The 11,163-nt window shown below is 40.5% G+C and overlaps 1 protein-coding gene across 3 annotated transcripts; it reads left to right on the top strand.

Moving 5' to 3' along the window:
- Nucleotides 1–184: 184 nt before the first annotated feature.
- On the top strand, nt 185–10,670 carry LOC125763530 (alpha-tocopherol transfer protein-like). Of its 3 annotated transcripts, none has more exons than XM_049426807.1 (3): nt 185–637; nt 9,365–9,584; nt 9,657–10,670. In XM_049426807.1, the coding sequence occupies exons 2-3, from the start codon at nt 9,443–9,445 to the stop codon at nt 10,397–10,399; spliced, it is 885 nt and encodes a 294-aa protein (XP_049282764.1). In that variant the 5' UTR covers nt 185–637; nt 9,365–9,442; the 3' UTR covers nt 10,400–10,670. The 3 variants fall into 3 exon arrangements, with proteins under 3 accessions (XP_049282764.1, XP_049282765.1, XP_049282763.1); XM_049426808.1 differs by having other exon boundaries at nt 194–310; XM_049426806.1 differs by lacking the exon at nt 185–637 and adding an exon at nt 8,356–8,978.
- The last annotated feature ends 493 nt before the right edge of the window (nt 10,671–11,163 follow it).

The following is an 11,163-nucleotide window of genomic DNA, read 5'->3' as shown; positions in this document are numbered from 1 at the left end:
TCCCCAGGCAAAGGAAGAACTGGAACCGGTGGTAAACAAAACATCAAGCAATTCATTGCACGCTGTCCAGAGCTGAAGGGTTAAACCTCTTCCCGCACGTTTAGATGGCATGGGCCCCTGCGGGGGAACGGCACGACGGATGCGAGCACCAGCGCGCGTAATAATAAACCCCTGAGAGGCGCAACAAACCGTTCGCGAGTGCGTTCAGTTAGTGTTGACGCGTCGAGCCAGAACGTTGGCCAAACAAGAACGTCGGACTCCACAGTTTTGCTGGAGAAACGTGTGGGCCATTGTGCACTCCACAGTTGCTGTAGGTTTCTGGAGAGATTACACATCAGTGTGTGTGCGTGTCTGTTTTGTGTGGGGTTCTTTGTTGCATTCCTGGTTTGGCTTTGTTTCTTATGCTTTCTGACGTCGGCCACGATCGTGATTGCGCGCTGGGAGAGATTTGTATGCGGTGAGAAAGAACAGAAACAAACGCTCAAGTACATCAAGAGCGGTTAGCAGTTAGTCACCAACGAACAGTGCCAAAGTGTACATCCACACGCGACACACGAGAAGCATAGCTTCACGCACGATCAGGTTACTTCCTACCGGACATATTTGGAGAACTACAAAGCCTGTGGTCATTTGAGAGGTATGGTATTTACTCGCGTAACCTCGTTTTATTCCAACGTTTGTCCAACGTCACAATCGAGAAACTACTGTGCACTTTAGTGAAGAAATGTAGCAAAACATTACTGATAAGGATTATCACTGAAATGACCTCGATTGAAGCTTTACGCACCACGCTTCGTTTCAAATGTCTGTGCCTTGTGTTGGTGCTTCGTCTACAGGGCAGGTGACCCTGGTCAGCTTTTTTAATGGTGAGGATTGTTTGTTTTGCGGAATGTACAATTGATTGTGGCGCAATTATCCTCCTTATCGACCACATTATTCCATCAGAAAATAAATGGCCGATAATCGACGAGGTCCGCGGGAATGACAAATGGCTGGCTGGCAGTTGATATTAGAAATGATTTAAAAATTTACAAACCCAGGGAATCGGTTCTGATTGCGTCAATAGACTTTTCACAGCATCCCTGCTAGATAGGCGCCCCGTGCTAGCCTTACTGCCGAGTGTCCGTCTGGTGACGTTCGTGTGGTCCTTGAAATTGAATATTTATAGTTCCAATGTGGAATAGCTGCTTGCAATTGCTTTTTCCAGTTCTATTGGCTACGGAGTATTTGTCGACGAACTTGGAAACGAGTCAATCTGGCAGCATTAGCTGGAGGAAGCTGGCTACCTTCAAGTGACATCGATCGTGAAAGTGAAGGTTCGTGTTCCCCAAGCCAAACAATTCTGGCTCGGAATAGTTCGAGAACAGCACTTTGCTTACTTAGTCACCCATGTCTATGGGAGGTTCGATTACCAATGTACTGCCGGGGATGATCTTCCACTTGTCGGAGGTCGCTTTGTGTACATAGGGACGTCGTGACAGGCGGCAAATAGTAAAATGGCGTGTTAATTGGCGGTCTGCTTTTTTATTGCTGAGCAAGCGAACCGTCTCTGGAGTTGGTTGACCGGTAGTGAAAAATGGAATTTAACACATGGTAATGAGGGGTTAACTTATTCTTGAAGATGAGATTTGCATTCTTGATATATTACATTCGTACTTATGAGTTCAGCAAAAAAAATGTTAAAATGCTTGTCTCATGGTCTATCCTATGTACCTTCTCGCATAAATGGATCATGTTTGTGGATTTTATATTCATCGTGCGTGCGTTTCGGTGGACGAATGTTTAACGCGTTGCAAAACGGTGTGTCATCGTTGTGTTTGTTGAAATTTTTTTGTTCCTATTTATCATATAAAAACATCTGGTTCAAGAGTGATTGTGGAAGCACATAAAAACACAAACACCAGCAATTATATCAAGTTGAACAGGACTAAACTGGACTGGCATATCATATTTGCGCAAGTCAGCACGCTTGATGAGAGCTTGATGCTTGAAAAAGGAACTCATTCGACATCTTATCACAATACGTTTGTTCTCTTATTGCTATTACTTTTGAACTTGTTTATGATGTATTTTTTAAACAATTTTTCAAGCCATTTTTTCAAGCACATTGAGCGATAAATCTCCTCCTAAGTACGTTTCAACTACGGCTTTATTCATAAAACAACGTGCTAATCGTAAGCAAACGTGCTAGAACGGGCTTAAGCATCCCCAACGGCAACATCCGATCGGTGACCTAATTTATTAAGTTCGATAGCACTTTAACTTGAGCATTATGGACAGTAAATGTCAATAAATAACAGCTGTTTAGCCGTTGGGCTTAGTAGAAGCAACGTTAAGCACTAAATAAAGCCACCACACCTTTCAATCAAACCGTTTTGAGATGATGAAAGATAGATAACGTCGATTCTACGTCGTTCTACACCCCAGACACACTTCGATTGTTCGCAAAAGAACCGAAACACTTGGACGTGAAGGAACTTTACTCTGTGCAAGAGCTAAACCAAGGGGCGTTTAATATACGATCACGAACGTGAGGAGTTTAGTGGGTACCGATCACCAAGCTGATCAGTTTCTCAAGCATCTCAAAAGGTTAGCCAAAGCTATTAACCTCTAAGAAGAGTCAACTCCAACCCGATTGCTAACCCTTGAGAGGGCCACGATTTTTGAAGCATCGTCAGTACGTCTCGGATGTACTTTAAAATCTTGGAAAAACGCACATCGATCCCATATTCGATACATCCCGCAACGAGAACTCAACGTGATAGTAACAAACTATGGCCGAACAAATACGGCCGGCCGGAATGAATCGGATGGATTGTTTGTACTCCCACGCGCGTTGTGACTCATTAGCGTTCTACCAAATGGGCTAATCGTTGTTAGGTATGGTGTTCCGGACAGTAAAGTTCAACTAGTTCACGTTAAGGTTCTTTTTGTTGCCAGTTTGTTGTTTTGTTTTTCGCCACTGTGTTGCAGTTTTATGTGATCGCGTGTGACGGACCGCAAATGTCGCGCGGGATCCGTACGCGTACATATTGTCATCTCCGAGCAAGCTCCATTTACGCCGCTAATGGAGTGGGGTGTTTTTCTGTATGTTATTGTTCGTTGTTGCCTGATGGACGATCACTGCCGGTGGTGAATATATCTGTCCTATTGTTTCGGGATCGGGTTTCCCTCTTTTATGGGAACTGAACGAGTCACTGAAGTTTAAGGTCATCATAACGCTGGTTCAGTGTGCCTTTATGAGGGTTTTTGTTTCTCTTTTTCTTTTGGATAGAATTCAGATTCTGACTAGACAGCCGACACCGGTTTATACAACCTGAAGAAGAAATAGCAAAACCAGAACTATTTGGTAGATATGATAATTTGAATATTGTAACACTTCGTAGGAGTGACCGTATCAGCAACGAACGACTTCACAAGAAACTCATTATTAGTTTATAGCTTGTCTAGTTAGAATTCGCCACACGTTTATATGATAAGCTAATTTAATTAATGAATCTATAAATGGCGCTATAAATTTTGAATAAGACAGAAAAAAGGGCAGAAAAGTTGAGATAACTTAACTCAGTAGCAAGTAAAAGAAAAAGCAATCACAAATGAAATATTTTTTAAGAAGCTCAATCTAGTTCATATTTTTCACAGCAACATCACGTTTCTGTGTTTTACTATTCGTACAGCAATAAAAACATAACATTTCGCAACTGTTTGAATCGCTCTGTCAACGAACCATAACCATCGGCGGTAATACGTGCTTTGCTGGAGCAAACTATACCATGCAAATGTTTCTTATTCTACTTTACTTTCCTTTGTTTAATTTCCTTTTGTGTTGCTCTTTATATACAGCCAGATCGAGAACAGAAAGCAAAACCAATTAATTCAATCGAATCGACTTCCTGTACTCATAATTTCTTCTTAACAGTGTTGATATCTCATTTCTTTCTGCAAACAAGTTTTACGCACTGTTGACGGGAAATCCGTTTCAACGCATTCCGTATACGTACTGAAACAGCATGCGACCTTGGACAGTTCTTCAGCATGAGGATGGTTCGACAGAGATGAACTCCTCCGCTGTGTACATGGCACTTGATAAGATCCCCTTTTCGTAGGCCGTCTCTCTCATGCTCCACGGAAGGAGAAAAACCCGTTTGGACCACGCGTTCCTCAGACACCGGTATCCACGGATTGGGTGGGTCTAGCTGTGTATGTGGCAGAACCCCAGAGATCCAGGTGTGTTTCGAGGTGGAGAATTGGTCTACATCATGCTAGAAATTCAGTTCAGGATCTGATCTCCAACTTCGAAAACGTGTGCTTTCTTCTATCGATTCGCCAGTGTCAGCGGAGTGAAGTAGTGAAACGTGATCGTGTGATTTTTGTTTTCGTGAATATTGTCCACGATGAATGTCGCTACACGAAAGGCAACTCCTATGGTGGGTTGGAAGTCGGGATCCTGTGTGAAGGCATCGAAACAACAGGTACATACACTGACGCCTAGACACATTCCGACACAAACGGTAATGGATAATGGGTATCATAATTTTACTCATCGTAATGATCGATCGAATTATCGATAGCAGTGCGTGTCTGTTAACAGGCTGTAATGAACCTCCGCTATTAAAGGGAACTAATTTCCAACCCTTCAGACCTTTCATGACACTGGCATCGAACAACGAACGTTACAAGTTACCCACCAAACGCTAGATAATCAAGATGGTCAACTGATCTGTTCGATCTAACCAAACTGACGCTACGGAAACGTTAGCGAGCAGTCGGCATGCAATCGCATCGTCCCAAATTAATAGGCTCCACTCAGTGAAATAGGCTCTCTGTTACGCGGAAACACACGAAAGTGGAAATTATATCCCCCATTTTGTGCGTCATTTATACCGTTTGCAACTTTGCTGAAAGGCCACCTCCAGAGATGCATCTAATCCGGAATCAGGATAATTAGAAGACTCGGTCTAGCTGTAGGGAATCTTGCTTTAGCAGCTGTGTCTGTCCGTTACATGACCGCATAATGCCGTTACTCGATGCATATGCACACTGGAGATGCAAGCTGCAGCGTTCGATGGCGTTATTTCCATCTCGCTCACGCATGATTGGCCCAGATTTGGAGCAGGTTTTTTATGCGCAAACTTGAACAGGAGAAAATTCATACGCACTTTGTACGTTCACGGTACATGAGGGGGTGATGGTGATAATTGTAATTGTACTGTTCGAAGAGACTCGACATCTGTTGGGGGTGACATCGAAGGGAGTAATGAGGTTCTCTGCATGCAAACGGCGTATACATAGTTCAGATCGATTGTCCCATTCGTGGGCCGTGTGTACTGTGGAGGGTGGAGTGTAAGGTCAGTAGCCAGTAGTCAGTACATACGTAGGAGGTACATTAGGCTAGCCGTTAATGCAATTTGTTTGGTATTCTATTGGATTATATTTCGGTTTGAAGGCGAACCCACAAAAATTAGGCCAAACGCATATCCAAGGGGAACCGATTCGAGTTTGCATTGAAGTTCAACACCCTTAACGTGTACATACTTTGTGGAGCAAGTTGTGTCGCTCCCAAGTCGTAGTATGTGGCAATGCACGCACCGGACCACCTTGATATAGTGATGATGGTACGCGTAGTGTGCAAGTTCAGCGTCATGGCTTGCATGCGTTTCTAAATGCATCTAACAATCTAGAAAGCCACCCAATAAGCCGGTTGTACTAGAGATGCTAAACCAGTTTCACATCGAGAGCAGCACTAGAGTGGCCAGAGGTCGCACGGATGAGGTAGTCACAAATCAGCGATGGATTCTCGACCGTCGCCCTGACTACTGTATTAGAGATGTGCAAAGTGAGTAAGAGTGAGATAGTGAGTTGAAACGTTGTATTGAACGAATTTCGTTCACTCACCACGAGGAGTTTTAGCGACACTTTTTTCACTTACTCACTCATGAGTCGAAGCATGTAGCCGTGGTGAGTCGAGTTGTAAAAAGAGTACTTATAAAGAAAAAGAGTGCTTTAAATAAAAAAAAGAGTTGTAAAAATTTGAAAATTTTCTATGGCTATATTCTTAGCTTTTTTTAGAAATTTAGAAAAAAAAAATTGATTTATTTTAATGCGAATTTGTTGCAATAAGTTTCTTTTCACTCAAATAATGCTTTAAATTAAAAAAAGAATTAAAAATCAGAAAAAAATTTTAAAAAAAAATTTTACTCGAAAATTTCATAAGGCTTACCCCTTACGTTTTTTTTGAGAAATTTTGCAAAAAAAATGAAATTGATTTATTTTAATGCCAATTGGTTGCAATGTGTTTCTTTTCACTCAAGTAATGATTTAAATAAAAAAAAGAGTGAAAAATAATAAAAAAATCAAAAAATTCAAAAAAATGAAAATTTACTCAGGCTCATTTTTGCACCAAGTTTTGCCTATAACTCGGTCGGTATTCAACGGATTGCCAATCTTTAACCTGTGTTCGATAGATGGCACCAATGGCTACATTTTCTTCTTGGACAGCCATGCTCTCAGATGTCTGTGCCAGAAGTTATTCGAGGAACCAAGTTCCATACCCTGTTGAGAAAACGTAAAATTTTCCTCATTTTTGCACCAAGTTTTGCCTATAACTCGGTCGGTATCCAACGGATCGCCAATCTTTATCCTGTGGTCTATAGATGGCACCAATGGCTACATTTTCTTCTTGGACGGCCATGCCCTCAGATGTCTGTGCCAGAAGTTATTCGAGGAACCAAGTTCCATACTCTGTTTGAGAAAATGTAAAATTTTCCTCATTTTTGAGCAATTTAGCAAAATTTTTAAATGTGATATATTTGAATGCGAATTTGTTGCAATAAGTTTCTTTTCACTCAAATAATGCTTTAATTTAAAAAAAGAATTAAAAATCAGAAAAAAATTTTAAAAAAAAATTTTACTCGAAAATTTCATAAGGCTTACCCCTTACGTTTTTTTTGAGAAATTTTGCAAAAAAAATGAAATTGATTTATTTTAATGCCAATTGGTTGCAATGTGTTTCTTTTCACTCAAGTAATGATTTAAATAAAAAAAAGAGTGAAAAATAATAAAAAAATCAAAAAATTCAAAAAAATGAAAATTTACTAAGGCTCATTTTTGCACCAAGTTTTGCCTATAACTCGGTCGGTATTCAACGGATTGCCAATCTTTAACCTGTGTTCGATAGATGGCACCAATGGCTACATTTTCTTCTTGGACAGCCATGCTCTCAGATGTCTGTGCCAGAAGTTATTCGAGGAACCAAGTTCCATACCCTGTTGAGAAAACGTAAAATTTTCCTCATTTTTGCACCAAGTTTTGCCTATAACTCGGTCGGTATCCAACGGATCGCCAATCTTTATCCTGTGGTCTATAGATGGCACCAATGGCTACATTTTCTTCTTGGACGGCCATGCCCTCAGATGTCTGTGCCAGAAGTTATTCGAGGAACCAAGTTCCATACTCTGTTTGAGAAAATGTAAAATTTTCCTCATTTTTGAGCAATTTAGCAAAATTTTTAAATGTGATATATTTGAATGCGAATTTGTTGCAATAAGTTTCTTTTCACTCAAATAATGCTTTAAATAAAAAAAGAATAAAAAATCAGAAAAAAAATTTTCAACTCGAAAATTTCATAAGGCTTACCCCTTACGTTTTTTTGGGAAATTTTGCAAAAAAAATTAAATTGATTTATTTTAATGCCAATTGGTTCAAATAAGTTTCTTTTCACTCAAGTAATGCTTTAAATAAAAAAAGAATAAAAAATAATTTAAAAAAATGTATAAAATTGTCAATCTCATAAGGCATTTGCAATATTTAGCAAAATTTATAAAATTGTTGTATTTTAATGCGAATTTGAGTTGAGCGAAGTTGAGTGAGCTATACATTCTACATTGTTATGATAATATTTTATACAAAAAGATCTTTTAGTTGATTTTTTTTATTTGAAGTGAGTTATCAAAAATATTTAGAACACAATTCAAAATGGCATATTATGGAATATGCAATTTTTTATCATACTTTCGAAAAACGAATAATTACAGTCTAAGCAACTGTGGAAATCATGCGCAAACAATTCTTCAACTACTAGGCGTTCAAGTATGGCGTCTCCCTGAGAGTCCACTTCATCGGTTCCGTCATTGAGCGGAAATGATGGATAGTATTGATGATTTGCATTAACCGAAGACGCACGGTATATTGTTGACGTAAATGTTCCGCCGTAGCGTTATTTGTGGACATCAATTTATTTCCGCTCGAAACGTTGTACACGATGTAAACGATGGAACGATGTAATCACAAGTATTGTGGTGTTTCGTTTAGTTGGTAACGGATGAGAACGATGTGAGTCGAACCTAGACTGTAACTGATTTTAAAATGAGATTAGAAAAAATCATTCGTATACATTTTCAGCAACGAATTTTTGATATGATTGATATATAGTATCACCGGTAATGGCCTTGTGATCGCCGGTAACGTCACAAATTTTTAGTTGTCTGCTGCTCGAAGGGCTAACCCAGTGGAGCAAAACCGGAAAGTCGCCGCGGGTGTACCTTTTCCAACACTGGCGCGGCTTCATTATGCCTTGCACGTACCAACACATCTCTCAAGACTACCTCAACATTGGGAATCATAATTGATCAACGGTTCAGTACGGTATGAGCTGCGGTCAGTGAACGGACGACTCAGTTGTCCACTTGTCATCATGGCGTTGTTGATGAAAATTCTGTCCCTGCCTGCAGGGCACTACTGCACTTATACAACGTGTGTAGAAAAATTTGTCATTGACCGCGAAACGAAATGGGCACCACTTGGCAGCAACGTTAAGTAGTCGGCTTCGGATGGTTCGGAGAAGGGAAAATGGTCGGTTCCGAAATTGTTCGGCCGCATCGATCAGTCGCTAACCGTCACACAGACCCTACGCAACGTTCGTTTCTTGCGGTGCATACAAGTTTATTCGTGCAAAACGAGATTAAAATTGCAGCAAAATGGTAGTTGATTATTAAGAATCTTTTTCAACTTACTACTATGTGTGGTGTCATGGGTTAAATGTGTGTTTGTAAATAAGTTCCTAACGATGGTGCATATTTTGTTGGTGAAGAACAGAGTACAGAAAGATATACTAATTGATGAAGGCTGAATATAGGAGAAATCAAAAGCGAATTAAAGTTTAATCTGTTGCTTACTAATTAATGCCTATCTGCATCAACTGTGCGCGTGCTTTCTTATGTGCGTCGTTCCGGTTCAGAAGCCAACTTTGTTGCATAACCGTTGTTTGTAAACAAACCTATACCAGAGAATCCACCGCATAAATACTGCAAGAATATACTAGTTTATGTTGATGTGTAATATTTTATGTGTTGTGCTTTGCATTTAGGTGAAGAAACAAGTTTCCATACCTGCTCCAAGATATACCGCTTGTCGCTTGTGGAAGGGTCCGAAGATTGTGTGCAGAATGCCAGAACCGGATGGAGTTATGCACAAACTGTACATGGAGCGGCAGCTTCCACCCAAAGTAGCGGAGGTCGCTCGAGTGCAGGGTGAAGATCCGGACAGAACGAGTTTGTTAATCGAAGAACTGCGGGACATGATTTATGGTGAGTAAAAAATACGTAACACTTCCCCTTGGTAATTGTAACGCTTTTACACCGGTTTTCGATACTTTTCAGAAAAGGGTGAATGCATTCCTCATCGGGTGGATGACGACTATTTGATAAAATTCCTACGGGCCCGGTTCTGGAACGTGCACCATTCCTACAATTTAATGGTACGCTACTATGCCTTCCGCGAGAGTAATCCGGAGTTTTACGAGAACGTTAATCCAATGTCGCTACGCTCGCTCGGAGACGACGACATCATCTCCATTTCGCCGTACCGCGATCAGGAGGGTCGGCGCGTGATTTGCTTCAAATTTGGTAAATGGCGCCCGTCCAAGATACCGATCGTGGATCTGTTCCGTGCTACGATGCTGTTGCTGGAAGTAGGCTCGCTTGAACCGCAGTCGCAGGTTCTGGGCGGCATAGGCATCATGGATCTGGAGGGTCTCACGTTGAACCACGCCTGGAATCTTACGCCCGCCGTAGCACAGAAAATGTTAGCCCTTCTTGCCACCAGTATGCCGCAGCGGACGAGCCAAATCCACATTGTCAATCAGGGTTGGGTGTTCGATACAGTGTTCCAGATCTTTAAACCCTTGCTGACGGACAAGATGCGACAGCGGCTGTTCTTCCACGGTACGGATCGTGCCTCACTACATAAATATATCGATCCGGAGGCGCTACCCGAACGTTACGGTGGCACTAAACCGGAATACCCGTACACCTACTGGTTGGAACACTTGAGCCGGAATGAGAAGGTTGTTGATGAGCTGCAACAGCTGGGATATGTGTCGGAACCGCTGGTGGAAGATTGAAATGGAAATACAGGGACTTCGAAGAGACTGTTTCTGTCCATATCAGTACAGAAGAGAAGATAGCGTTTGGGAATTAAATGCCGTTAATTCGGTAGTACAAGGTAGTATGTAGTAAGCAAACTACAAATTTGTGCATACAGGTTCGCAAACAGGGGAATAGATAGTGTGATATACATATATTTTTTCACAGAAACGAACTTATTTAAAAGATATTTTATAAGATGTAAGCCATACCTTTGACTATGAAAATAAATATATGAATATAAAAAAAATTAAACAGCTTAATATTTTAAAACTTTTTATAAAAACATTGTAAGATACAAAAATAGCTTATAATAATTTAAAAAAATCGTGAGTTGCTGTTACAAATTGCAATTGTGTGAAATATTTCAACACGTGTGTGAAAAGATTCAAATGCTGTCAGTTGAATGATTTCAACGCGTGGCAATATTTTACAGTGCAGTGCAAAGCTGTCAGTTGAATAATTTCAACGCTTACAGTGCAGTGATTAAACGTAAGCATCATGCCGTTTCTATAAAAAAACAAGAAATAAATAGGAAATAAATGTTATCTGAAATAAATGAATAAATAATATCTGAAATATACCCAATTTCATTCATTTCCTTTTATTCCCATCCCATTCATGCGTTTATTCCCATCCCTCCCTCTGTTCCTCTCTTTATCTACCAAAATGTACCATTCTCGCCAAAATGTGATGATACCCTCCATACAGAGGCGGATAAAGCTCCCATGTTACACTAAGA

Source organism: Anopheles funestus, chromosome 2RL (genome assembly GCF_943734845.2).
Source record: "Anopheles funestus chromosome 2RL, idAnoFuneDA-416_04, whole genome shotgun sequence".
Classification (NCBI taxonomy): Eukaryota; Metazoa; Arthropoda; class Insecta; order Diptera; family Culicidae; genus Anopheles; species Anopheles funestus.
This window is presented reverse-complemented; position numbering and strand designations above follow the sequence as displayed.

Coding starts and splice junctions, on each gene's coding strand:
- LOC125763530 (XM_049426806.1), top strand. Junction 9,585..9,656: donor ACTGCGGGACATGATTTATG/GTGAGTAAAAAA, acceptor GATACTTTTCAG/AAAAGGGTGAATGCATTCCT.